This window comes from Suillus clintonianus, assembly GCF_016758775.1.
Source record: "Suillus clintonianus strain FC179 chromosome Unknown DEU56scaffold_150, whole genome shotgun sequence".
Classification (NCBI taxonomy): Eukaryota; Fungi; Basidiomycota; class Agaricomycetes; order Boletales; family Suillaceae; genus Suillus; species Suillus clintonianus.
In genome coordinates, this window is record NW_024539374.1 from 46,592 (window position 1) to 71,377 (window position 24,786).

The 24,786-nt window shown below is 49.6% G+C and overlaps 8 protein-coding genes across 8 annotated transcripts; 2 read left to right on the forward strand and 6 right to left on the reverse strand.

The window, feature by feature from the left end:
- Positions 1-44: 44 nt before the first annotated feature.
- On the forward strand, positions 45-4,677 carry DEU56DRAFT_839011 (uncharacterized protein). The gene is made up of 18 exons (XM_041354901.1): positions 45-603; positions 654-720; positions 770-928; positions 978-1,367; positions 1,430-1,704; positions 1,760-1,881; positions 1,983-2,143; positions 2,238-2,339; positions 2,396-2,508; positions 2,562-3,092; positions 3,136-3,235; positions 3,286-3,374; positions 3,428-3,617; positions 3,673-4,022; positions 4,072-4,129; positions 4,185-4,308; positions 4,360-4,439; positions 4,494-4,677. Exons 1-18 carry the CDS (start codon positions 322-324, stop codon positions 4,625-4,627), a joined length of 3,327 nt encoding a protein of 1,108 aa, XP_041202048.1. The 5' UTR covers positions 45-321; the 3' UTR covers positions 4,628-4,677.
- On the reverse strand, positions 4,678-9,491 carry DEU56DRAFT_839013 (uncharacterized protein). Its single transcript, XM_041354902.1, has 7 exons — positions 9,404-9,491; positions 8,815-9,343; positions 7,529-8,763; positions 6,904-7,400; positions 6,633-6,853; positions 6,369-6,586; positions 4,678-6,310 (listed from the first exon to the last, which is right to left on the reverse strand). Exons 2-7 carry the CDS (start codon positions 9,340-9,342, stop codon positions 4,801-4,803), a joined length of 4,209 nt encoding a protein of 1,402 aa, XP_041202049.1. The 5' UTR covers position 9,343; positions 9,404-9,491; the 3' UTR covers positions 4,678-4,800.
- A 1,008-nt stretch (positions 9,492-10,499) lies between these two features.
- DEU56DRAFT_158612 (uncharacterized protein) lies at positions 10,500-11,677 on the reverse strand. Its single transcript, XM_041344818.1, has 3 exons — positions 11,635-11,677; positions 11,362-11,578; positions 10,500-11,309 (listed from the first exon to the last, which is right to left on the reverse strand). Coding segments are annotated over exons 2-3 (660 nt in total). The 5' UTR covers positions 11,363-11,578; positions 11,635-11,677; the 3' UTR covers positions 10,500-10,650.
- A 1,247-nt stretch (positions 11,678-12,924) lies between these two features.
- On the reverse strand, positions 12,925-14,308 carry DEU56DRAFT_931289 (uncharacterized protein; the record flags this gene model as incomplete). Its single annotated transcript, XM_041358710.1, has 4 exons — positions 13,818-14,308; positions 13,473-13,766; positions 13,118-13,372; positions 12,925-12,996 (listed from the first exon to the last, which is right to left on the reverse strand). Exons 1-4 carry the CDS (start codon positions 13,869-13,871, stop codon positions 12,925-12,927), a joined length of 675 nt encoding a protein of 224 aa, XP_041202051.1. The 5' UTR covers positions 13,872-14,308.
- DEU56DRAFT_839070 (phospholipid methyltransferase-domain-containing protein) lies at positions 13,939-18,098 on the reverse strand. Its single transcript, XM_041354903.1, has 18 exons — positions 17,750-18,098; positions 17,349-17,695; positions 17,226-17,290; positions 17,092-17,172; positions 16,876-17,042; positions 16,713-16,826; positions 16,330-16,663; positions 15,986-16,281; positions 15,842-15,930; positions 15,734-15,794; positions 15,608-15,674; positions 15,418-15,552; positions 15,141-15,355; positions 15,011-15,086; positions 14,794-14,956; positions 14,549-14,743; positions 14,436-14,499; positions 13,939-14,376 (listed from the first exon to the last, which is right to left on the reverse strand). The coding sequence occupies exons 1-18, from the start codon at positions 17,904-17,906 to the stop codon at positions 14,060-14,062; spliced, it is 2,943 nt and encodes a 980-aa protein (XP_041202052.1). The 5' UTR covers positions 17,907-18,098; the 3' UTR covers positions 13,939-14,059.
- Positions 18,099-18,962: 864 nt separating this feature from the next.
- On the reverse strand, positions 18,963-21,342 carry DEU56DRAFT_158758 (pyridoxal phosphate-dependent transferase). Its single transcript, XM_041344819.1, has 12 exons — positions 21,081-21,342; positions 20,865-20,909; positions 20,760-20,810; positions 20,692-20,704; positions 20,338-20,624; positions 20,080-20,268; positions 19,931-20,021; positions 19,784-19,874; positions 19,643-19,724; positions 19,322-19,588; positions 19,175-19,265; positions 18,963-19,118 (listed from the first exon to the last, which is right to left on the reverse strand). Exons 1-12 carry the CDS (start codon positions 21,236-21,238, stop codon positions 19,056-19,058), a joined length of 1,428 nt encoding a protein of 475 aa, XP_041202053.1. The 5' UTR covers positions 21,239-21,342; the 3' UTR covers positions 18,963-19,055.
- A 726-nt stretch (positions 21,343-22,068) lies between these two features.
- Positions 22,069-24,348, reverse strand: DEU56DRAFT_839083 (DHHC palmitoyltransferase-domain-containing protein). Its single transcript, XM_041354904.1, has 10 exons — positions 23,976-24,348; positions 23,866-23,924; positions 23,776-23,808; positions 23,246-23,719; positions 23,156-23,186; positions 23,071-23,105; positions 22,868-23,004; positions 22,659-22,814; positions 22,430-22,563; positions 22,069-22,357 (listed from the first exon to the last, which is right to left on the reverse strand). Exons 1-10 carry the CDS (start codon positions 24,193-24,195, stop codon positions 22,248-22,250), a joined length of 1,389 nt encoding a protein of 462 aa, XP_041202054.1. The 5' UTR covers positions 24,196-24,348; the 3' UTR covers positions 22,069-22,247.
- A 71-nt stretch (positions 24,349-24,419) lies between these two features.
- Positions 24,420-24,782, forward strand: DEU56DRAFT_747955 (uncharacterized protein; the record flags this gene model as incomplete). Its single annotated transcript, XM_041349312.1, has 2 exons — positions 24,420-24,619; positions 24,668-24,782. The coding sequence occupies 2 exons, from the start codon at positions 24,420-24,422 to the stop codon at positions 24,780-24,782; spliced, it is 315 nt and encodes a 104-aa protein (XP_041202055.1).
- Between the last annotated feature and the right edge of the window lie 4 nt (positions 24,783-24,786).

Consider the following 24,786-nt stretch of genomic DNA (forward strand, 5'->3'; position numbering starts at 1 on the left):
TCCAGAGTCCAGACTGGGGCCCTGAGAACCATAGAAGCTCTAGAACTTGAACAAGCAAGTGCTTAGACTACGTACATACACATGGTTGCTCAGGCCACGCGTTACCACTGTTTAAGTTGCTATCGACAGCTTGGACTTGGCTCATCTGAGAGCGGTGCTCCATCTCACACAAAAGCGCAGTACTCCAGCCCTGCGCCCTAATTTCCTGTCAATTGCTTCCTTGACGTCACATTTCATCGACATCAGCGATTCAGACCCACCTGCTATTTGGTTTAAAGCCTGGACTTTTGAGTGGGAAGTACTGGCCTCGGGTCGACGTTGATGTCTGATATCCCGTTGCACTCTCTCGGACGCAAAGGAAAAACACGAGCTGGGTACGTTCCTCTGAACGACGCCCAGGATACCGATATGCACACGGGCGTTCTGAGAACTGCTGCGGCACGTAGTGTAAACTTAAACTTCAAGGGAAAGGGCAAACAACGCGAACGGTACACAGACGCAGACGAATTTGATGAAGAGGCAACTTTACTGGGGAACAGGGAGAGTACATTGGAAGAGGTTGAAGAGGGAAGTACAAGTGAACAGTCGAAACGACCGTCCAGAGTGAGTTGTCTATCTGTCTGCGCAGCACCACAAGTCTTACTTCGGGACAGCGTTCTTCGACTATAAGTACTAGAAGGACGCAGGACAAGTCCAGGATAATACCATTCAGACCAAGAGGTACGCCTTCTCCAGACATGTCTACGAAACAATTGACTCAACTTTGTAGAGAAATTACAATCCAAGTTTCCGCCCAACCTCGTACGGAATCAGAAGTACAACATATTCACTTTCTTTCCTATCGTCATCTACGAACAGTTCAAATTCTTTTTCAATCTCTACTTCCTTCTCGTTGCCCTTTCTCAGTTCGTTCCAGCACTCAAGATTGGTACGCTTATCCCTCTCATACTGGCTCTGCTCCCCTCACGCGCGCTTAGGATTTATTGTTACATATGTCGCACCCCTCGCATTCGTATTGTTCGTCACGATGGGCAAAGAGGCCTACGATGACTACAAGCGCAATCTCCGCGACCGCGAAGCAAACTCCCAGAAATACCTCACCCTCGTTCCCTCCTCTGACAGCGGTCCACATACACGCTCTGTCCCTTCATCTTCCCTCAAGGTAGGCGACCTCGTCGTGCTGGAGAAGAACCAGCGCGTACCGGCAGACATGGTCCTTCTGCGCACTAGCGATGCTTCTGGAACGTGCTTCATCCGAACTGACCAGCTTGACGGAGAGACGGACTGGAAGCTTCGCATTGCTGTTCCCGCTACCCAGAAGCTTGTCAACGACAGGGAGCTACTAGATTTGGATGCGGAAGTTTATGGTGCGTGCTCCTACCCTCTTCACCTCTAGATGTTTATTGTTTATTCGACAACCGGACATCAGCCGACGCTCCAATCAAGGACATCCACACCTTCATCGGGACATTTACTATCCACACGCCCCGTACGCACTCTGTTGATGATGTGCCCATGGTACAGGTTCCAACCGTCGAGCCCCTGTCTGCGGATAATCTCTTGTGGAGCAATACTGTCTTAGCTGCGGGTTCTGCTGTCGGATTTATCGTATATACGGGCTCTGAGACGCGCGCCGTCATGAACACGAGTCATCCTGAGACCAAGGTTGGCCTACTGGACCTGGAGATAAATAGACTTGCCAAGGTATGCACGTACGTACTTGCGGCAAGGGGAACGTTGATGACAGGTCTACGTACAGATTCTTTGCGCGGTGACGTTCGCGTTATCGCTGGGACTCGTTGCGTTGAATGGGTTCAGGGGACAGTGGTATATCTATGTGTTCCGCTTCCTCATATTATTTTCGTCTATCATCCCCATCAGGTATGTTCCCCTCTTTGGAAATGAGCGCATATATCCAGTGTTTTCTCTTCCCTCCCTCGTTCTATCGCTTCTCTCATGTGATATGCTCACCGTAAATGTAGCTTGCGTGTAAACCTTGACATGGGTAAGACGGTCTATGCACAGCAGATAATGAACGACTCCGAGATCCCTGGCACAATCGTCCGCACGAGCACACTCCCTGAGGAGCTGGGGCGCATAGAGTACCTTCTTAGCGACAAAACTGGGACTCTTACGCAAAATGGTGCGTAAAACCTGTTTGCCGCTTCTTCTCCCTTCTGCCCATTCTGTTTTCCATCTCTTGATAAGTGCACGCGGATAGCTGATCGATATTCTAGAGATGGAGATGAAGAAGTTGCACATGGGAACCATGTCCTACGGTTTCGATAGCATGGACGAAGTTGCTCACCAGCTCGCGAGCGCATTTGGTGCTGATCAAGGCGCGTATTACAAAACCCAACTCTTTATTACGAGTACTGATGGTCATAAAATGCAGTCCACGCAAGAAGCAATTCCATAGCTACAGGTGCACAACTTGCCATGAGAGGACGAAGGGACATGTCGTCAAGGCTCCGAGACGTAGTGCTCAGTCTTGCACTGTGCCACAATGTATGTCCCCTCTCCTCCCCCTCGTGCTTTCCAGCTCACCTCTCGAAACCTAGGTCACTCCAGTCACCAACGACGATGGCACCTTGACCTACCAAGCCTCCTCCCCAGATGAAGTCGCAATCGTCAAGTGGACAGAGAGCGTCGGGCTCACGCTCGTCTTCCGCGACCGCACACGCATGGAGCTCCAAACCCCCACCGGTGCACGTATCACCTACGACATCCTCGACATATTCCCCTTCACAAGCGAGTCAAAACGCATGGGCATCGTCGTGCGAGACTCGCACAGCGGCGAGGTCCTTTTCCTGCAAAAGGGCGCGGATGTCGTCATGGCTCGTATCGTGCAGCGGAATGACTGGCTTGAAGAGGAAACAGGGAATATGGCGCGAGAGGGCTTGCGCACGCTCGTTGTTGCGCGAAAAAGGCTGACGTCGCAGCAGTATACGGCATTTAAGACTGCACATCATGCTGCAAGTATCCGGCTTGATGGACGCAGCGAGGCAATGACTTCTGTTGTTGCGGACCACTTAGAGCACGACCTGGAACTGCTTGGCCTGACAGGTGTTGAGGATAAGCTGCAGGATGAGGTGAAAGGGACACTTGAGCTGCTCAGGAATGGGGGGAATCAAGATTTGGATGCTAACGGGCGATAAGATCGAGACGGCGCGGGTCATTGCCATTTCGACGAAGTTGGTGGCACGGAATCAGTATATTCATGAGGTATCCAAGTGTGAGCTTTCTTGTTTGTGTTCTGTTCCTCGCTCATGTTTGTGTTTGTAGTGAAAACTTCTGATCAAGTTCGGGACGAGCTGGAGTTCTTACAGTCGAAATTGGATTGTTGTCTGGTCATTGATGGCGAGTCATTACAGGTATTGTTTTCCTTGGATATTTGTCTATACCTATGCTCATTTCGTTCATTCAGCTCTGTTTGAACCTGTACAAGAACGAATTCATTGAGATTACAACAAAGTTGTCGGCTGTTGTTGCTTGTCGCTGCTCTCCCACACAGAAAGCAGATGTAGCCCGATTGATTCGACATTACACCAAGAAACGGGTCTGCTGTATCGGAGATGGTGGTAACGATGTTAGCATGATACAAGCTGCTGACGTTGGTGAGTCCCCCGAACACTGGCCGCAATCGGCATTCTAAATCCTTGATGCGCATAGGTGTTGGGATCGTTGGAAAAGAAGGAAAACAAGCATCCCTTGCTGCCGACTTCTCCGTCACCCAATTCAGCTACTTAACCAAGCTCCTGATGTGGCACGGCCGCAACTCATACCGCCGGTCTGCAAAACTTGCTCAATTCGTCATCCACCGCGGCCTCATCATCTCGATCATGCAAGCCGTCTTCTCCGCTATCTTCTACTTTGCCCCGATTGCGCTATACCAGGGGTGGTTGATGGTAGGATATGCGACGATTTATACGATGGCGCCTGTTTTTTCGCTGGTTTTGGATCGTGATGTGAACGAGGATCTTGCGTTGATATACCCGGAGTTATACAAGGAACTGACCAAGGTTGGTTCTTATGCGAATAATTTCATGTCTTACTGACAGTTGGGTGTAGGGACGTGCTCTATCCTTCAAGACGTTCTTCCAATGGTTGATGATTAGCGTATACCAAGGTCAGTCCTTTCACTCCATTCCCAAATCCCATCAGACTGATTGTCAAACTTGCAGGCGCAGCCATCATGATCATGTCCCTCCTCTTATTCGAAACCGAATTCTTGAATATTGTGTCCATCTCTTTCACGGCTTTGGTCATAAATGAACTTATCATGGTTGCACTAGAAATTACAACCTGGTAAGAGTCACATTAATTTTCCGGAAGACAAGTTCTAATCACTTGCAACAGGCATATTTATATGGTCATTTCGGAAGTGGTCACGCTCTTCTTTTATGTTATCAGCATCGCTTTCTTACCGGAGTATTTCGGTGCGTGTTCTCATCGTCATCAGTCTCATGGAGTACTTATTCATTGGCTTGCAGACCTCGATTTCGTCGTGTCCACTCGTTTTGCATGGAAATTAGCAGTCATCGTAGCAGTCAGCGCGCTTCCCCTGTATGTCATCAAGCTCATTCGTAGTAGAGTCGCGCCGGCAGCGTCGAGCAAGTTGCTATAACACTTATGCACTATGTAACTTGACGGATCACTCCAAATCTGACATCTTTATAATGTATTTCTGCTTGTTTGATCGCATACATCGATGCAAATAGAGCAAAAGAGAAAGAGCACGAGGGAGCGTATCAAGAGGAATCAAAATGAAAGACTAGCTGTCCGCCAGCGATAGTCAAGTTAACCAGTATGAGGGGGCGGAGATGTGTTAATATGGTTCACGAAAGAGTTTGGAAAGAATGTAGGTGCCTGCCAATCAGACGTGGGGTTCACGCCCCCCCACAACGAAGGCCCGATTGGAGGACGAGGAGAACCAAACCCTGGAGGCGCAGGCGCACCCCAAGGAGGCCGGTTATCTCCAACGACGGCCCGTGGACTATTATTGGTACCCCATGACTGGCCCACTGCACCCGGTGCGATGCGCCGCCCTGGCGGAGGAACGACCTCATCATCATCAGCTAATAGAGCAGAAGATCCAAGGATGCCCTTCGGACTTGGAGAACGATGGCTTGGAGAACCTGAGCCTGACCCAGATGTCTCCCCTGTCGTTGGCCTTGCTATGGGTGCGGGGGGCGCGATGGGTGCAGGGAGTGCAATAGGTGCAGGTGGTGCTATTGGAGCAATAGAAACAGGCCGTGCGACAGGCCCAGGGTCTGGTATAGACGTTCGCCTCGGATGCCCTGGTGCTAGCATGGTGGGTGAAGCAAGAGGGTTCTGCGAAACCTTCGAAGGCGGTCCAATGGGTATTGTAGGAACCAGAGGACGGCTAAAGCCTGATTCGAAAGGTGTAGGCGAGCCAAAATTGCGAGGAAGAGCAGATGGAGCGAGGTTCGGAGGAGGTCCTGGCGGCGGTGGCATCGATGGTCCTGGCCCAAATAGTCCAAATGGAGGTGGAGGTTGTGCAAATGGCAGACGTGGGGACAACGCACCGGGAGGTAGAGGCATCATGCCAGGAGCGACAGGATAATGAGGTGTGATGGGCGGAGGGAAATGATTTTGCATGGAAGATGCGACAGGAGTTGCAGGTTGAGAATTAGACAATATAGGACGCTGCGGCTGCTGTTGTGGCTGCTGCAGCGCCGGCCGTGGTGTACTTCCAGACGGGGTGGGCGTAACAGGGATGGGCTTATTGAGAATTTTCTTAGAAGAACCGTTGTTGCTCTGAGTGCGCTGCGCAGAGCCTGAGGGACGAGGAGAAGTTGGCGGACGGGTGATCTTGCCAGCTCGTTGCTGCTGGGCAAGCCGTTCCTTTTCCACTTTCTCCTTTTCCTCCTTCTCCTTCGCAAGCTTCCTCTCGCGTTCTTCCTTCTCTTGTTGCTCCTTTCGGGCGGCATCTCGGGCAGCCTTTTCAGCAGCTGCCTTGGCATCCCTCTCCTCCTTGGCCTTGCGCTCCTTTTCTTCCCGCTCTCGGCGCTCCTGCTTTACCTTCTCTTCCTTTTCCTTGCGTTTACGTTCCCGCTCAGCTTCGCGCTCCTTTTCCTCTGCAACGCGTTTACGACGCTCCTCCTCCTTACGCTGTTTCTCCTCATCTGCAGCTTTCCGGACAGCTTCACGACGAGCACGTTCTTCTTCGCGTTTCTTCCGCTGCGCGTCCTCTTGAGCTACCTGTTTAGCCTTTACAGCGGCCTCCTCTGCAGCCTTCTCAGCAGCTTTGGCGGCTCGTTCTTCGTCGCGGGCTTGTTTTTGAAGTCTACATGAACAGTCATTTTGTTTTAAGTATGAGGCAGTAAATGAACGCAGAAACGCACATTTTCTTAGCTTTCTTCTTCTGGTTCTGAGTTTGTTTCTTCGCCTCTCGCTCCCTTGTGAGCTTATCCTCGTCTTCGAGTTCACGTAGAAGCTGCATTTGACGTTCCTGCGCAACTTTTTCTCGAAAGGCTTGGAGGACACGCTGTTCAAACATTCGAGCAGCAAAAATGGAGAACATCCGCTTGCCCTCCTCCATCTTCTGCTCCTCGGTCATCACCTAAACAAGGTTAACAATCGAAAAAGTAAATGCAGAGGAAACTCGCCTCCTCATCATCGTCATCATCGTCCTCTTCCTCTTCATCCTCGTCATCATCATCCTCATCGCCTTCCTCATCGTCCTCTTCATCACTTTCGTCTTCAACATCAGCCGCCGCTTCCTCTTCTCGCTGCATTCGACGCTCAGCGAGCTGCTCCATCATCTCTAAGAATTTTTGCCCATCATTCTTTAGGAGATCATCTGCAACTGTCAGAATGTTACCCGGACCTACAAAGGAGAGGTCAGGAGACGATGCACAAATTGGAAAGTGAACTTACCAGTTACAGTCAAGCTACTCCCAAGATTGAACAGACCGTCACGACCATTAACCTTCGTGTTATTCACAGGCCTTCGTCCGCGAACGGCGGGATTACGTCGATCTCGCGGTTTCACTTCTTCTTCCTCCTCTTCCGGATCTTCATCCTCCTCCTCCTCTTCCTCGTCTTCTTCATACTCTTCTTCTTCCTCCTCCTCATATTCGTCCTCATCTCCATCATCGTCATCGAACTCACTTTCATGCTTCGGAGGTTTTCGGCCGTTCGTCAGGGCTGGTGTTCTATTAGATGGCGGAGGATTATGAGAGACTTTGTTCTGGGGATGACCGATGACAGCGCCATTCTTATCGAGTTCGACGCTGCCGGGAAACGGACCTGGCCCAGGGGGAGGGGGTATGGTGCCACCAGAGGAGACATAGCGCTGCTGGTAGTTCGCGTACTGTTCTAGCTCCTCGTAATAAGCATCGTACAGTACCTCAAGCTCTTCCTCGATTGCATGTCTATAGGCATCGATGATACATGCGCACGGACGCCAGATGTCCAACACCGATGAAAGAACAACACGCAAAGACAAGCGCGCAGGTCAGTAAAAAATTTTCATGGGTGAGATCAAGAAATGGGTACGGACCGCTTCCTCCCGCAGACTGCACAACTGCAACTGTGCTTCTGCTGCTCTTTCATCTTCCGGAGAACGGTATCCTTCTCGATCTTGACCAAATTGCGACGCTCGTCCTCGCCCAGACCAAGCCAGAACTCTTTGATACGTTCGCGCTCTTCTGTAGAGCTAGTGCTCCAGATCTTGGAGTTGTTCTGAGAAGATTTGCCTGGAGCAGCGGTTGCCGGAGGGCGATGTTTCTGTGGCACGGATGCATTGGATGATGGGGGCGATGGATGGTGATGAGAATGATTGTGCTGGTAGGCATGAGCAGGAATCGGCGCCTTTGATGCCGCACGAGCCGTTCTTGCTGGTTGCTGGCCATTGACGGTGGCCGTGGCCGTTGTTGGGGTCGTCGTCGTCGTCGTGGCTGTTGTTGTAGGCGGTGCATACGACATAGGCTGTTTTCCCTGTGCACGGGAGCTCGGTGGTGGATTGGAAGATATATTTTCTTTTGTCGCTGCTCGTGCTGCAGGCATGGCGTTGGCGGTGAGAGGCAGTGAGCGCTTCCTCAATTCTCCACCGGTCCCTCCACTACCCTTTTCCAGCGCCGATCCCGGTGCCGTGCCTGCCGTTCCCACTCCCTGTCCCGACAGCACCGGACTTTCGGCGCTAACCGCCGGCATTTTCATAGATGAAACTTTCTTGTTTTTCTTATGAAATACCAATTCCTCAACAGGCGCTGCTAGCATTGGCATAGCAGGCATTGATAACTTAGTTCTGAAGTCAGTCGATAGCGGTCCACTTCGCAAAACCGTTTCCTCGTAGCTCAGAACTACCTGAGCAAAGGTAGCAGGCAGCGATCCATGGAAATGCGGCGCGTGCGGAACTGATGTTGAATGTGGCTGCAGATCAGAATCGTTCTCATTGAGGTCTTGATCCTCAACGTCGCCGTCTACAGCATCTTCGCTATAGTCATCCTCGATAAAATCCTCTTGACCGAACTCAGGAGGCCCACGGTGCGATTGGCCAGGTGATGGTAGAGCAGTCCCCAGAGCAGCTGTTGCTCGGTCTACCGATAACGTGAACTCGGGATCGGAAAATATTGAGGGGTCAAAAGGTAGCGATGGATACGCTCCTGGGGGGCACCCTGGAGCATCTTTGCTGGCCCTCGCGGTTATCGTGGTAGCTTCAGTCGCGCTGAATCCAGTCTTCAGCACGGCGTCGGACTGTACCATCTGTTGCGCAATATTGTACATTTTTTGCGCCTTTGTGCGGGTCAACAAGCCTCGCATCAGACTAAGAGCAGTACTGCGTACAAAATTTTTTATGTGCGGCGGAAACGAAGACCAATAATCCTCATCTGTCAACTCTTGTGTATTTGCCTTAGGGAAGCGCTTTGAAAACGGCGGTAGTGGCACCACTGAAATCCGCTCAGGAGCCTTCCCTGTGCGTCTTTCACCGTGAACCTCAATATCCTTGCGGTACAGTTCGTTGGCGGTAGCTACCAGCTCAGTCTGGAGTTGGATGGTAATGTCCGTTCCAGACGGCACGGCACCTGGCGAATGTTCAGTTGTAGTAAATTGGACAGATTCCAGAGCAGGCGGTAGTCCTGTGGCAGGTGGAAGAGGCCCATGAGCGTCGAGCTGGAGCGTGTCCCCGCATAGCTCCGCTACCAACGAAACAGATGTCCCGATAGTTTGTTTGTCCTTGACTTGTGTGCTTTTCTTGTCATTCACGGATGGAGGCGGGGATTTGGAAGGCATGGAAGGCAGAGGAGACCGCAAGTACGGGAGGGAGGAAGTATGGACATACTGCGCTGTCTCCTCATTGTTGCTTGCAGCCATGCTGTGAAGTTGAGGACGATTTAGTAAAAAGTGCGGTGCATAACTATCTGGGGTTATTTACATGAAGAGCGTAATTGGGCCAACGATCTGATAGTTGATGCTATGTACCTTCAGATGGAAGTGACGAAGGTCTTCGTGCAAGCAGAATCGGCATTTCCCGACCCAGCTCTTGGCGCTTTGACCCTGAATCGGACAGTTCTCTTTAAGGCCATCACCAACTTACACTGGCGATATGATCAGCGCCCTTATCGATGGACGGACAAGTCTGTCTTTCTTCTATTTTGTTATTCTTTCCAGCTGATCGTTCCCCGAGCAACGTGGGTTCTCACTTGGTTACCGATGAGATGAAGATATAACTGCAGACAATAGTCTGGCATCATGCTTCACCGTCTGACCTACATCGATGTCTGTCTAGACCCACGGAAATCATCCTATCTGGTTGGTGTTGTCATTGAATGATGGTGGCTTGACGTTCTGGCACGCGGATCTCACACAATCCCACCGTTAGGACTTCTTTCATCCTACTTGACACTACGACATGAGAATAAATAGCTCGCAGCAAACCGAATCGAATGGCTTGGCATCTGAGCATCTGAAATTTCAGAGTAGGCACTGATGGTTTTCTAGCCCCCGTCCGTACTGAAGTAGCCCATTCTCATAGCCTTGAAATCGATTTGGACGCACTGATCCCGATCACGCGACACGACGAGAAGAAGGTAAGATGGGTTTTGTTGCCCGTCGTGAGTCCAACCACCCTATCACGCTATGTAGGCGCTCACGGTACTCAGTCGCCCCACTGACGTGTGCCCACGAAGTGGAGGCAGGTGTATCTCTCACACTGCAACTCAAAGCTGGATGTGCCCACAGGAAAGAGCTCACGCGGATGCTCCACACCCGAAGAAAGGCCGAAATGGAGATTCTGTCGAGCTCCTCAAGTCATAAGTCTCACTCCCTTGTACACTACTTGGCTCATAATATCTGCCACTTTATCGAGATGTCTGCCTGACTGTGAAATGGATGTCAGGCGTAATATCACAGCTCTTTGACACGACGGATTTTGGCAGCATCCTTCGTGAGCTTATGGGCATCGGTATCACAACGCAGCAAAACGATATCGTCATGAATGTACGGGAATGAACATAGAGAATGGAGGTGGAGAATGTGACAAAAAACGTCAATATAAAAGTACCTCATGATCGATGATAATTACCACCAGGGGATTGGTATAGAGAAAAAAATAGGTATAAGACAAATAGTCCAAAAAGTGAGAACTGAGTTATCGCAGTATAGTTCGTGACGCATATGTACTCAAGAAGAATATTCTGGTGGAGGATCCTGCAGTCCTTCTTTAGCTTCAAGACGTTTATCGTGCTCGAGCTCGAGCTGCTTCTGGTGTCGAACCATATTTGCGTGAAGCGGTGAGAGCGAGGACTCAGACCGGGGCTCCCTGGAGGTGCTTGAGCCACTGGCTGGCGCGGCAAACGTGCTCGTTGTTGCAGCACTGGAGAGAATTGAAGTATTATGAATATTTGCATGTGGCGTGGAAGACGCATACGATGCAGAGCGTGCAGGTGCTGAAAATAGGTCGTAGGGATTCGGGAGACTAGGCACTTCTTCCCTACTTATCGGTTGAATGCTTGTTGCCTGCGGTGATGTGCTGTAGCGATTCCAAGCAGATGCAGGGTGTGGAATTCGACTCGAATCATTCTCGAGCAAGGGGGCGATGCTTGAGTTGGCTGAATGGCGCGGGGAGCGCGAGATATCGGACGGATTCAGGTACGCAGGATGCAGCCGCGGTAGAGGTGGAGCCAGAAGTTCACCCTCGGGAGACGCACCAGGAGCGGGTGGACGGTATTGACTAACTTCCGACGACAAAAGGGCAGGCCCATCACTAGTTTTCTGCCGAGCGATACGAGATCGTCTCCTCAAGTAGCAAACCAGCATTGCGGATAATATCAAGAAAAACACTGAAATCGGTTCAATATTATGGAGGGAAAGGCTCAGATAAGATCAACTCACTTATCCCAAATGCTAGACCGGTTCGCCCGGCAGTGCTAAGCCCTTGGCTGGCAGTTGAAGTCGAGCCATATGCGTTGTTCTGGGCTGAGCTTGAGGAACTGGTGCTAATGGTGCTTGCATAACCTGAGCTGGAGCTACTAGTAAGCGTGCCTGAAGTTGTAAAGGTAGATGTGGACTGGGTGGACGTGGACTGGGTAGTAGTAGAGGTGGAACTGGACTGAGCAATAGAGGTAGAACTAGAACTGGTGTGAGTATTAGAGGTAGAGGTCGTACTGGGTTGATGTTTGTTATTGCTAGACGTGGTCGATGTCAATGTCGTGGCGCTGGTGATCCGTTTGCATCGCCGTTGTTATTGGATGCGAGCATAATTCTAACGTGAATTTGAGATGATGATCCGTTGTTATTACCACACGAACTCACACTGGCTCTGGCAGGTATACAACGCTGGCCGCGATCTCGAGGGACAGCAAAGCAAGAACAAAGGCCAAGGCCGGAAGCGAGAGGTGCATGCTTACGGCCTCAGGTTCTGTGGCACTATGCTAGGTGCAAAAGACAAGGAGCACTAAACGCGGTGAAAGGAGGGCATGTCTTACAATGGCGTGCCTGTGAAGACGGACACAATACTCTTCCACGAAGGCCCAAGTTAGCGCGGGCGCCGAGAACATTAATGATCAAGGTTGATGCGACACAAAATCATTCAGTTAGCCGAAGAATTTTTTGCTCAAACAAGCCCGTCCATGACGCATGATGCCCACGGTTCTATGCATCATACACCATGCACGATTGCTCAGTGCACAATTGCGAGCAGACACTTGTATACGTGCTTGAGAGCTGTGGAGCTGTGGAGTAACAATGAGAAGAAATCAAGAATAACTGCACTGCAGGTTACACGTTACAAACTTACCACACTGGACATGGGCCTAGTAGTCTTTCATAGATTAGCCCTGGAGTAGCTAAATATGCTCAGTGGAAGCGGGTGGCAGGCTTTAGTACTGCCAGCAAAGTTCTGTTGCAGGTGCGCCCCTGACAACACTCGATCCTGGAAGCCAATTCCATGGCGCACACTGGCAGCCAAGGAGTTGGCCCCTAGTACCTAGATCTTACCTGGGTTCACCAAAGTCAAAGGGTAACGAAGAAATGATTAATTAGTAATATGTACCGCACTTAGTTACAAAGCAAAGAAAATAAATAATATCGAAAACGCTGAAGAGTCAAGACCGACCAAGTCTTTGATTGCCTGGGGAAAAGAAGGATCGACCACTTGACTTCTATGAGGGGTGGCAACTTCAGCAGAGTATGAAGGGATCGCAGCTGGAAGAATATCACCATGCATCAGCAAACTACATGAAATTTCCCCAAAGACAAATTTATGATAGACTGTTTCGCACACTGTATTGCGCACTTCAATATGTTGTATTGCGCACTCCGTTGCGCAAGTTATTCAAGTGGCGTTTGGAGCATCATAGAAAGTAAAAGATGTACAACATGCAGTAAACCGCAGAGGTCATGATCCAACAATCGACGACCGGGCCGAATTTTATGCATAGTTTGTTCTTCCCCATATCAGTAACTCGCAGCGTCAGTAGCAAAGAAGTGACACAGCGAGCAGCTGTAGGGAGTGCGCAAGGCATGAGCCTGTAGCACGCCAGTCAACAAACGCTCCATAACCACACACGCAAGGGAATAGTTCCATTATCCATTCAGTAGTTTCTATCGAACGAGTTAGCACCGCACCAAACCGTAAACCAGGACTCACCAAACGCGCGAAAAGTCGTACATCGGTTTGTGTCTCGTAGTGATCCTTATAACCTCCATTCACCTTCAACACTTCGAAATCTCCGATGGCAGGATTCCAATGAAATATTCTCCTCACACCAAACCACCAACACCAGTGTACGCATCGCCAACAAGGTTTTGCGGCGCCCAAGCCATTTTTTATGACGCGCGCAACGTAGATATCTGCACCATTTACCCTTGAGTCCCTGCGACGTGCATCCCACCCTCTTGGTGGCTCTACAAACAGCATGTCGCAAGGCGGGGACAAATCGTCATCAATCACGCAACAAGAGTCGGGGCTCGGAAGGGAAGACTGCGCTTTAGTCTCATAAAACGCGCTGCTGTGTGAGCGCATTGCGTCCAGCTTGTGTGGGACGTGTTTCAAACCGCGGCCTTCTTTTGGCTGCGGCGGTACGTAGGAGCGAGAGTTGAACTTGCTGTTTGAATGAAGGAGACATGCCAGTCAAGCTGAAGATGGCATGCATTTCCGCGTGCATGGAAGTGGGCTTGCGATGACCGTGTTTCAGAATGTCGTTTCCGTCATAGTGCGTGCGATGATGATTATAACCCGTTGACATGACTTTGCCTCCTTTTACGAGTACTGCGCCAAGATGGTATGTCATGGATGACTGTTGAAAACATCAATATCTTCGATAAAACTTGTGAATTGGTGAACTTGCCTTGCCAGCAGCAACAGCGCACTGAGAGAGATAATAATCCGTCTTCCTTGCCATGACAATGAAAGCTAAGAAAGATAATGAATGATTCTGGCAGTTTTGGTGGACTGGTTGAGGAGTGTTGGTGAGGGCAAATATCAGGCGAGTCACATTGCAATAAACCAGTCGTTACGTAAAGAAAGACATCATGATGCATGGGTATGTAATCCAGACTGAGAGAATGAAAAAATGTGATGAATCAAGGGCTACAGAACCAGCATTTGCTTTGAGACCAATATCCGATTGGCAAGCGCAGTCAAATTAGCATCAGCCATCACCACTTCTGGCATATATTCGACCCCGAATGCTTGCTTAATGACAGAGCATATACGTTTGGCCTGCCGCTCAGACCAGAAGCTGAAATCGTCCGCATCACGAGCAACAGCAGAGTCTGCGTCAGCAGATTCCCGAGTGCCTCCGCAAGAGAGAGGAATCAGGTCGGGATCAGAGTCCAGGCAGAGAGGGACGATGCGAGCCAAGCACTCCCGAACGGAGGTAAGATCGAGCGACGACGGTTTGCTCACTGCGAAAACGATGTCGTTCAGATACAAGAATGTATTTGGCCGGATATCGGACACATACCATACACATCGCACGGTCCGTCAAGACTTAACACATTGTATTTGCCATCGTGATGGTAACGGACCTTGGTTCAATGTAAGTTGATGTGGCATAATGACAATGCAGACCGTCACCTCATATTGACCAATGGTCCATGGAAGCGTGGAACCTTCAAAAGAGACGGTACCAAGCTCTGGCTCCTTTCCCCGAGTGGTAACGCAGTTGGTGTCATCGACAGGCGTGTCTTGATTCCATTCTTCGTCATGAACGGGAACCCACAACCCGACGGACGATATCTTCGTTACCAACGTAGACTTGTTGGCACCGACCTACGGGAATTCAGCATAAGTGAGATCCTCAGAAGACAAAACCCACACACTTTATATAATCCGATCCAGTCACGACGAGAGTGCCGGGCAGGAGCTTGCCAGTTGACCTTGATGGACTCGCCTATATGGAAGCGCTTGTCGCCAGATTGACTAGGGACAATCGAGATCTTGTATTTCGTTGTGTCATACGATGATAGGTCACGGGCGACGCGACTGAAACCACAGAATGTTATAAGACAGTTAATATTTTGAGAACTTCCTACTGACGTGATAACCAGTTTTTCCCGTGATTGTTGGAGAAGAACCTTGGTCTCCTGCATCACCTCCGATATCTTGGGTCTCGCTGCAATAAAATCATGAGTACCGTGTGACGTCACACCTGATTACTCGCACTTACATTTGGCAAGGAATTCTTCTACCACGTCAGCAGTTTCTTCAAAAACCTTGTCGAAAGTGCCTTTGACTTCTTTCGCAACCCTCCTGATCTCGGGTCCATGCCGGCCCGCACGCGACTCCAAAAGCCGAGCGTTCTTGCTGGCGACGTTTTTGATAACTTTCACAAAGCCGGCATCTTTGCGAAGACTGTCACCGTATAATTTCCGCATGTGGGGACTGTTGCGATATGACCGATAGTCAGTTTGCTGTAGAGCGTTGATATTTCAATCGACACTCACGTTTCAACGGTCTGCAGGAACCACCAGTGGGACACAAACCTGATGACTACAAGCACGCCAACAAGCTTGCTGCCGCTGATTAGGGCGAGCCCCAGAAAGGAGGCACCACTCATGAGTTCGGGGTTATTAAGATACCTAGGAGGAATGCAATGAACAGATGTTGGATGCGAGCCATCTCACCCAGTCATACCTGAAGATACCAGTGTACTCCAGATGCGCTGGGAAATCCTCCATGAAAAAGTCACCGTAGAACCAACCTTGCATTCAAAATTGTGTTAGTACATAAAACAATTAAAAACGTTGACAGTAGACACACCGAAAACACCCAATACTTCGAACGCCTCCATAGCTGCCCATCCATGGAGCGCGATCAGGAGCTGAAAGAAATTAGAGCGCGCGGAACAGAATAAGCAGAAATACGAACCGCTCCTAAAGTGTGGCAGAGAAGGGCATCACCCTCAAACCAGGCAACGGGCGCTGTATATGCTTTCCACGCCAAACCCGTCAGTGAAGCTGGCATGCCATTCGCCGATCAGCAACTTGTCACGCATGAACCTCGAGCACCTACTATACGTCATGCACAAGCTAAGGTTGCACAAAGCCTTCCAGTTGGTAAATGCTTCCTGTAATGCACCCTCACCATGATCAGAAGACGGATAGTGGTAGTGCTTTAAGAAGTGTCGGACGAGGAATTTCGATTTGCCCTGGGCACGAAGGAGAAGTCCAAGACCAAAGCTGTGGAAGCTGCACCAGGCACAAGCGTGTGCGAAGTGTAACGCGAGCGCCGCATTATACGACAGCACAGGCAGGGACGATCCCACTACGACATAGACCAATAGAAGGGCAAGCATGGCATCTGAAGAACTGAAAGGAGGTCAGGTTAAGAATTTGCCCACTAAGGCGCGCACTTGCCGGAGCAGATCAATGTTGTGAAAAATAACCACGTCTTGCCTGAAATACTTGTGATGCAGGTCATGTTGAGAGAGAGTGCTCTCCAAAACTATGGGTTGCGTGGGGTAGGACCGACGGATGCCCGAAGTCTTGCTTTCGCATTCCGTATCAGACTCAGTATCCGTGGCACTCTCGCCTTCAGTGGCAGCGGGTGTGGACAACTGATCTGTATTGTCCTCAGTGGATGATAGGAGAGTGCGGGAACCGTTCGTTTTCTGACTCTTCTTGCATTCAGGCGCAAACACAGGCTTACGCAGCGCGATAGGCTTGCGTTTTCCATACATCCGTTCGATGTCTACCACACTGATCAGGAAACAGCAAGTCACAAGTTGGAGATTACTTACGAGGGTTTTCGAAAAGGACCAAGAATGCGAATTGAGCTGCATGAGCTGCCAGGCTGACATAAAGAACAGGATAGCTTCCGACCATCAGGGAAAGACCGTAGTATCCAGCGTAACCTGAGTGGTTGATTTACAATCGTTAACAAGAGCAGGCAACACGACTTACCGACGGAGTACATTGGGTGAGGAGCCAACTCGAAGACACCGTCAAATACAAGCGCGCCGCGCTGGAAAAACACGTCACCCCAGTACCAACCATAATCCTTGACAACATTGTGCGCCTCGGTTTTTACCCAAAGGTTGAATACGATCAACACGACACCACCAATCCATCTACGCAGCGATAAGTAAATTATTTGATGCTTGGAGGAGAAATACTCACCTCATGGCGTGGACGGGAAAGGAAAGTCCTTCGGGCACTCTAAAGCACGCAAAGGCAAACATACAGTACGCCAAGAAGTCACTGATATGCAACCATGTCAGTCACCGAACATCAATGCACTTGATAGAGCTGACTTGAGAAGGATCACGTCTACAAGTTGTCTAAATAACAGCCATGTGTTGTATTCCAATGGAAGCTCCTGATCGATTAGAGATAACTGTAAGCGATGGATTGGTTGTTATCAGCAGGCTGCTCACATCAAACGAATAGTCCTTTCCCATTTTCCCTTGTAGCTGAGCACGAATCCAATTTCTAGCAGCCGGGTTACGCTTCTCATCGAGCCATCCAAGTCGTTGAATTTCGCGAACCATCCACTTTCTCTTACTCTGTTTCGTGAGGACCCAACCCAACCCAGCATCATAGGCTGCCCTCCAGAACACAAAATAGAACAGAAAGAAGACCTTGACCGCTGGACGCGGCAATATATAGAACAGAACAAGTTGCAATCCAAGCAATGAAAGATTGATGATGTCTAGATGACTCTTTGGATAGCGAGGATGGAAAAGCCCGGTAAGTACATCGTGCGTGGTGGGAACCTTAAACACTGAAACATATTTTTGTCAAATGCAAATTGGAAAAGCTTTCCACTAGCGCCCACCTTCGCCGTCTGGCGTCTGTCCCCAAACCACCTCCTCACGTGCTTGGCGTGTCTTCTCTGGCTGGCCACACTCATCTTGAGCTGCTGCTGGATTTCCTGACCCGTCGTTGGAAACCTTTCGTTGGCGGAGTCCTTGGGGACTCAAGAGGGCCGCCATCTCAAGGATTCAAGCAAGCGACAAGAACTTAGAAAGTAAGCTGAGATAGTCTTCGGTAGCAGACCGATAACAAGCAAGGAAGTCTTTTGAAAGCTAAGGCCAGCTTCGCGAGTTCACAATCCGCGAGCATTTACATACTTCAAAATTTTGAATTTATGTAATTTTTCTTTATAGGATGTTCCTTGAGAAACCCATAAACGAACACGTAAAAAAAGCACGTGCCTTTCTCTTCTTTTCCTGAAGTTCCTAGTCGCCGTCGCTCAATCTTGCCATCAACACTCGGGATGCCTCTGCGGCGTCTGCGCACCGAGTCCCGTGCCTTTCATGACCTCTGAAGAACTTGTGATCTCCAGCAAACTAGCTCTTTTCAGCCTTGGCAAACTGTCAGGTGGCACATCCATCATATCGTGGCTCAATCAAATTTTTTTGCAGGTCGTGTGCCCACTGCATGCACGTCATCCCGGATCCTAAATGTATCCCTTCTTATACACTTGATGCTCGAACTTTCCCATCGAGCGTCGAGTTGCTAATATTAGGGAAGAATGAGGCTGTCTATGTACCGGGGGCATTTTTTTCGGTTGACTTCTTCGTTTGCATAGAAGTTGACCCTACGAGGTGCCTCATATCTATCTAATCTATCTATCTACATACTGTCCACCACCTTCGCGATCGATTAAGGTCCCTATGTACACGATCCTGCGTATATTCTTGTCAAGAACCAATGTTTCTCATCATATGAGTGTGCTTGTATTGCCACCATACGTAACTGCCAACGTATGATTGAGCGTCTTTGTATTGCAGCCGCAACTGCCAACGTATGATGCATTTTAGCCATTCGAGCACGGGCTGACGCCGTCACGGAGCCAGTTCTGCTCGTGTGACTCGTCTGAGTACGGATCTCCGCCAATTGCACGTCGTTGTCACCGCACTTCACATTCCCGCGGGACGAAGTAGAGCTCATCATGGTGAAATTGAAGGTCAGAGTTCCTTAACCCCGCAGCATATACTTATAACCTGTTCACGCGAAGTGACCGAACAAGAAACGAAGAAAGCGCTTGCAGGAAAACCTATGTACAGTGTACCACGCCAGCATTACCTCTCGTCTTTCCAGCCGAAATGACAGTCATACGGACAACATCACGCCATCGATCAATTGTCAAGGGTCTCCTTAAACCCCTTCTCACTCTCGACTTCTCCTGGGATGTCGTCGAGCTAAAATCACGCAAATTTAACAGCGAGTTTCTTGACTGTCTGGTAGAAGTACTCACTTGGTCAAGGTCTGAAAGACATCGCCCGATGATGTCGATGGCCTTTCGAAGGTCCTCCTCGAGTATTACCAACGGAGGGGCAAACCGAACGCTGCACCGAAGAAGAAAGTTACAGCAGATCGAAGAAGAGAACTTCAAGTTACATACATGTTGCAATGAGTAGGTTTCGCAAGAACCCCTCGGCTCTTCAGTAGCAAGCAGAATTGCCACGCAGTGCGGCCCTTGCAGCTCTTCTCCTCATCGATCACCACAGCATTGAGAAGGCCTCTGCCCCGGACTTCCTTGACGAAAGGAGAATTGAACGCCAGAATTCCCGCACGAAATATGACACCGAGATTCTGCGCACGATCGGCGAGCTTCTCGTCTACAAGGACGCGCAGGGATGTCATAGCGACAGCACATCCCAGGGGGTTCCTAAATGACGACATTAATATGCTTACGAGCGGACCGTCCGTCGGGATGACCCACCCGCCGTATGTACTGCCGTGTTCTCCAGGCTGAATGCAATACATGACCTCGCGATCCGCGAGAACTGCCGAGACGGGGTACACTGTGGAGCATCAGGTGGTGTGTGAAAACCCTTTAGGAACAATACCAAGACCAACTCACCTCCGCCTGACAGTGCCTTCCCAAGCAGGACCATATCCGGCCGAATGCCGTCGTGCTCACAGGCAAGCATCTTCCCCGTCCTGCACAACCCCTAAAGCATCAATGAGCATACTGGTGTTTTCATGAAACCTATATAAGGAAACAAACCGTTTGGATTTCGTCGCAGATAAGGAGGACATTGTGCTTGGTACAGAGTTCCCGAACTTTTGCAAGATAACCCCTGGGCGGCACGACAATTCTAGATGCAAGTCATGGATTAAGACACAACTTCAAAATGAACTCGTTGAAAAACACACCCTGCCTCCCCTTGGATCGGTTCCACCAAAAACGCTGCCACGTGTGTTCCATGAAGTTCGAGAGCGCGTTCGAGATCAGATATCTCTCCGAAGCGGATGAGCCTTTCTCGGTCATTATCCTGGAAGGTTGGTCCGACGCCCTCGAGGTAGGGGCCGAAGCCGCCGCGGCTCTCCGGATCGGTGCTCATACTGGCCGCGAATTATGAATTAATTAAGCTCCAGAACGGGTCTCAAGGGCGCCTAAGCGCCAAAACATACCTAATGACCCCCAGAGTTCTTCCGTGGAAATTTCCTGCAACGCTAAGCACAATAGCTTCCCCGTCCGGCACACCCTTCTTTAGGTATGCCCACTTCCTAGCAAGCTTTACAGCAGTCTCGACGGCCTCGGCACCGGTATTCATCGGAAGAACACTTTCATATGAGAACATTTGTGTAATCTGCTGCGCGAACCTCCCAAAGACAGAATTGTAGAAGGCACGAGATGACAGAGTGAGTTTCTGGGCTTGCTCTACTAGAGTAGCGACTATCTTTGGGTGACAATGACCCTAAAAATTTGACCGCGTCCCAGTCAGCCCATCCCCCCCAATGCATCGTCTTTTGCGGGTGACAAACCTGGTTAACAGCCCTGATAAAGATTGTTTGAATTTAAAAAGGCCCATGAAATGCAATGGAGCGCTTACGAGTATGCAGATAACATGTCGATGTATTCATTGCCTTCTGGGTCCCATACCCTATAGTCAGCAATGAGCTAAAAACGTCCAATCCGAATAGCACAAGTCCCTCACTTTGCCCCTTTAGCGGACTCAAATACTACTGGTAACGGATGATAACTATAAGAATTAAGCGTTACATCAGTATGGATTCGTGGCGCTCGAACGAATGAAAACCATCATCGATTTCGGCTCGGGCCGACAAGTCACAATAATGTGATTTTGACCAGGTAGGTCTCGCGACCTATCGAGCAAGGCGCTCGTTCGTCAGGGAAGGCGGAAAGGGCTTACTTGTGAGCACCGTATTCATGCTCCATATTGATGACCATTGCTGAAGTCACCTTGTTATCGGTCGTGCTAGAGGCATGGACACCATTCCCATTATGCGGCTTCACGACCTTGTGAGCCGTCGTTTGGCTAGAGCGTCCATTATCGGCAGTTGGAGACATTATGAGATATAAGTATGTTGTTTGAGAGGAAGAAAAACCTGACGCGAGCGACAAGAGTAAACTTGTGTGTGGAGGTTACGAAGAAGGAGGCTCGACGCGTGAGTCCTATCGTTTTGGTCCGCCCGAAACAGGACCCCGGTCGGTCCCTATGATGTTATCGAAGCAAGGCCTTTCCCCTCTCTTGAAATTGAAATCATTCTTGAACCTGTTCAATTGCGCCTCTTCAATTTGAATGGTACATACTCCATCCCCGTCGGTACCGCCTCACCGGAGAGGCACTTATACCGAGGTTCCAAGCCTCCGACCAGATCTTGTGGAATGCAAGCTGCAGAGGCAGAAGTGTCATGCCCTTCACTAAACCACTTGGTAATTGGCGGAGTTCTGCCGTTTAGACTTTGTCTTGCGATTGATGCATGCTGTGACGACAACCGGGCATAAGTATGGTTCATTTGTAAATAAGGACATATTGTTAATGTGGACTCTGTAGCCGGCGTGCCGGCAGAGTATTGGACTTGCAGTAAGTAGAATGGATTCCTTTGCTCTTAAACTCCATTCTGGTGAGTGCTATGCAATTCTCGAATTTGAGTCCCCGGTCGCATCATGATCACGGTCATTGATGCACTTGGCAAAGACCAACCTGTCGGTGTGTCCATGACTTTGAAATCTTCCTAATCACTGATCATATGACTCGAATTATTAGTTGTGTTTACAAAGCCACACCGTATCCCTCGGGAGAAGGGCTAATTAACTTCCAGACGAGAGGACACGGCCGTGTCCTCTCCTATTGTAATACGTCATGTCGAGATTATTCACGATGCGGTTAGCGAACTCGTTGGAGGACGAGAAAGGGGAGCAATCACATGTATTGTACAACAAGAAGTATGCATACAGGACATTCAAAAATTTGCATATCCAAAACGTCCCAAAGCCTAATTCTACTACTGTGGTATAATGTATAGTGTGTGCGTGCGTAAATCTGCAAAAACAAAAGAAAATATATGGGTGTATATCATTGTAGGTCAGAAGGCCACTCTCTCCTTCTTCTCCATCTCCCTTGGTTGTCAAATCGTGGGTTTGTGGGAAAACTCAGCCCATCCTCGAGTCCACGTCCAACTGGCACTGAAAGAACCCATACCGCTCGCTTGTGAGCGGCGGAGAAAAGATATCATGATAAAAGATTAAAAAACTCACAGAACCACCACCACACGTTCTTCCCCATTACACATTCCCAGTTCGCGCGACTACTTCCCAGCCACCAGAGGTTCCCCTCCTTGCCGATCCTGCCCCACTCCTTGTCCCAACGTTGTCGCGTTCGTTGCTTAGCTCTGAGTATTCAGTTCAGAGTGCACGATCATCGAGTGAGCACGAATTGACCAAAAAAAGTTCAAAACGGTAACTGGAAAACAGATCAGTCACGCACCCAAAATCATACCAACGGTGCATGCGCGCCAAATTATCCTGCTCACGCTCCTGCATCGATCTGAACGCAAGAGATTCTACAGTCGTTTGATTCAACATAATTAGTTGCACTTGTGTCAAAAACATAAGACAACAAAACAGGCCAAAGAGCGCTGTTCTGTAAAGAAGAAAACGTCAGCAAAATGTCAACAAGATCCGACGACGACTGACAGGGCCACTGCAACAATATGTTGTGGATTAATTGCGGGAGCCGGGGATCTCGTCTGTGACTTGATATTGAAGCCTAAAATCGTCGCAAACATCCAAAAGGAAAGTATCGACGCCCACTGCACGAAATTAACAAAAAACTTCCGGACCAAAGCGAAATATATCAGTGAATGATCAACGGAGAACTGACAGTCCTGTCAAGTTACCTTGTGATTGAAAGCACCGACGCAATGCCCGACCCCTGAAGATGCGATTAGTAGATATCGAATACAAAAAATAGCTCGTGCTGACATGGACAGTGATGATCATACTTTAGAACGCACTAGGGCCGCAAATGCAAAACGTGAGAATGAGTTGGCGTGGATAGATCATTCCACTTACGGTGCCGCAGGCTCGGCAATGGTGTGTACGAGGGGGCTTGATGATTTTGTCTTTGCCGCAGTGACGATACTGGGCGACGAGGACGGGCGTCGTCGATGGCTGTCGCGAGAACAATTGTGGAGGCGCGTCAGAGCTAGAGCTAGAGTGGTGGGAGCTGCCGTGGGATGAGGGTGGTGCAGGACCTGGGACGCGCATGGATTCGGTATCGGCGGGTACGTTCGTGATGTGTGCTTCGTCAGGGGTAGATGTGCCCTGGTGATGTGGAGTCGAATGATAAACCTTGTCTTGCGTGGCCGTTGCTGGAACGACGGGGAGCGTCACAGGCACAGTATTTCCCGAATTCGATAACGCCGAGGTATGATTAGATACGTCGACGGGAGGGGACAGAAGCTCGTAAGACATTCCACGAGTGTCACTGAAAGTTGTAGACTGCTGCCCACGCACGGGCCGCTCGAGCTCGAACTTTTCTACAAACTTGAGAAGAAGTAGGGTTGGTTTAGATGTTTAAGAAAGGACTGAATACTGCATACATCTGCTGCATACCCTGGTGGTGTGGTCACGACCTGAGGAAAACACAAAGATTTAACGGAAGCCAGTACCATTGAGATCTGCCAACCAACCGCATAATACGACCACAAAACCATCAAGAGAAGGATACAAAAAATTACCAAAAACACAACTAAAAGATTTACTCAGCGCTGATGGGATAGAAAGGTAAAGATGTACATACTGCCGACAGTCGGACTTCCCAATGCACTCTGATTCTTTATAATCATGTCCCTACAGAATATACCAACATATACATAGGACGTATATGCAATCAAAGCTAATGTCAAGCCGACGGCGACCTTGCGAACGATCCAGGGTTGGGGCTTGTGAGTTCGTCGGTCGTGCGCTCGCAAGCGTGCCTCTTCTACGACGCCACAACACGTTCGGTCCGAGGGTGACATGGCAAGGAATTGATGGACCGATGGGGTAGAATCGAAAGAGATCCGAGGGGCTTTGGACGTTTGGCCCCACACTGACTTGGTGGTTGAACGAAAGAATACAGGATGACGTAATCTATAGATTTAACATTCGGTTCCTGAGTAGACTCTTTTTGTCGTCATCTCAATCAGAGTCTGCCAGGATTGCACACGTCGCACACGCACGCACACACACGCCTGCAGATATCATGACGCGCCACCCATCCTTGAAAAAACATTCCTACATCCATCTTTCCATCAATCCACCATGTGCAGATGCTCTAAGACTCAGGAAATCAATTCAGGATGGTTTAGCAGAGACATTTGGTATCACAGCATCCGGTACTTATCTTGATATCCTCTGGATTGCTGAAAGTGGATTCGAGGTCGTCATACGCCTCTCTATAGAGTCAGTCATGAATATATAGTACTGATAACGATAATTTGACTCTTTCAGGGATGCTTCAAAGGTTATGGCCGCCGTGGTTATAACACCTGCCTCACCAAGGTTCTCGTTGATCAAACAAACAAATTTCCTCCCATCTTTACTGTCAAAAGAGAGGCTTACGTGATGCC

Bases quoted from the DNA above. Each gene is read 5' to 3' on its own strand.
- DEU56DRAFT_839013 (XM_041354902.1), bottom strand. From the start codon at position 9,342: ATGGCTGCAAGCAACAATGAGGAGACAGCGCAGTATGTCCATACTTCC. The intron at 7,401-7,528 runs GTCCGTACCCAT...CGATGCCTATAG, and splicing joins GCAGTCTGCGGGAGGAAGCG to ACATGCAATCGAGGAAGAGC. The intron at 6,587-6,632 runs GCGAGTTTCCTC...AACCTTGTTTAG, and splicing joins ATGATGACGATGATGAGGAG to GTGATGACCGAGGAGCAGAA.
- DEU56DRAFT_839070 (XM_041354903.1), bottom strand. From the start codon at position 17,906: ATGGCGGCCCTCTTGAGTCCCCAAGGACTCCGCCAACGAAAGGTTTCC. The intron at 17,173-17,225 runs GTCAGCTCTATC...GTTGCATATCAG, and splicing joins GTAGACGTGATCCTTCTCAA to TGACTTCTTGGCGTACTGTA. The intron at 15,553-15,607 runs GTATGACTGGGT...CATTCCTCCTAG, and splicing joins GAGTACACTGGTATCTTCAG to GTATCTTAATAACCCCGAAC.
- DEU56DRAFT_158758 (XM_041344819.1), bottom strand. From the start codon at position 21,238: ATGTCTCCAACTGCCGATAATGGACGCTCTAGCCAAACGACGGCTCAC. The intron at 19,589-19,642 runs GTGGGTCATCCC...GTCGTCATTTAG, and splicing joins CACGGCAGTACATACGGCGG to GAACCCCCTGGGATGTGCTG. The intron at 19,266-19,321 runs GTATGTAACTTG...TCTTCGGTGCAG, and splicing joins AAACCTACTCATTGCAACAT to CGTTCGGTTTGCCCCTCCGT.
- DEU56DRAFT_839011 (XM_041354901.1), top strand. From the start codon at position 322: ATGTCTGATATCCCGTTGCACTCTCTCGGACGCAAAGGAAAAACACGA. The intron at 1,705-1,759 runs GTATGCACGTAC...GTCTACGTACAG, and splicing joins AGATAAATAGACTTGCCAAG to ATTCTTTGCGCGGTGACGTT. The intron at 2,144-2,237 runs GTGCGTAAAACC...TCGATATTCTAG, and splicing joins TGGGACTCTTACGCAAAATG to AGATGGAGATGAAGAAGTTG.
- DEU56DRAFT_839083 (XM_041354904.1), bottom strand. From the start codon at position 24,195: ATGTCACCCTCGGACCGAACGTGTTGTGGCGTCGTAGAAGAGGCACGC. The intron at 23,809-23,865 runs GTTGGTTGGCAG...TGTTTTCCTCAG, and splicing joins TTTTGTGGTCGTATTATGCG to GTCGTGACCACACCACCAGG. The intron at 22,815-22,867 runs GTCAGTCGTCGT...TCTTCTTTACAG, and splicing joins CATATTGTTGCAGTGGCCCT to AACAGCGCTCTTTGGCCTGT.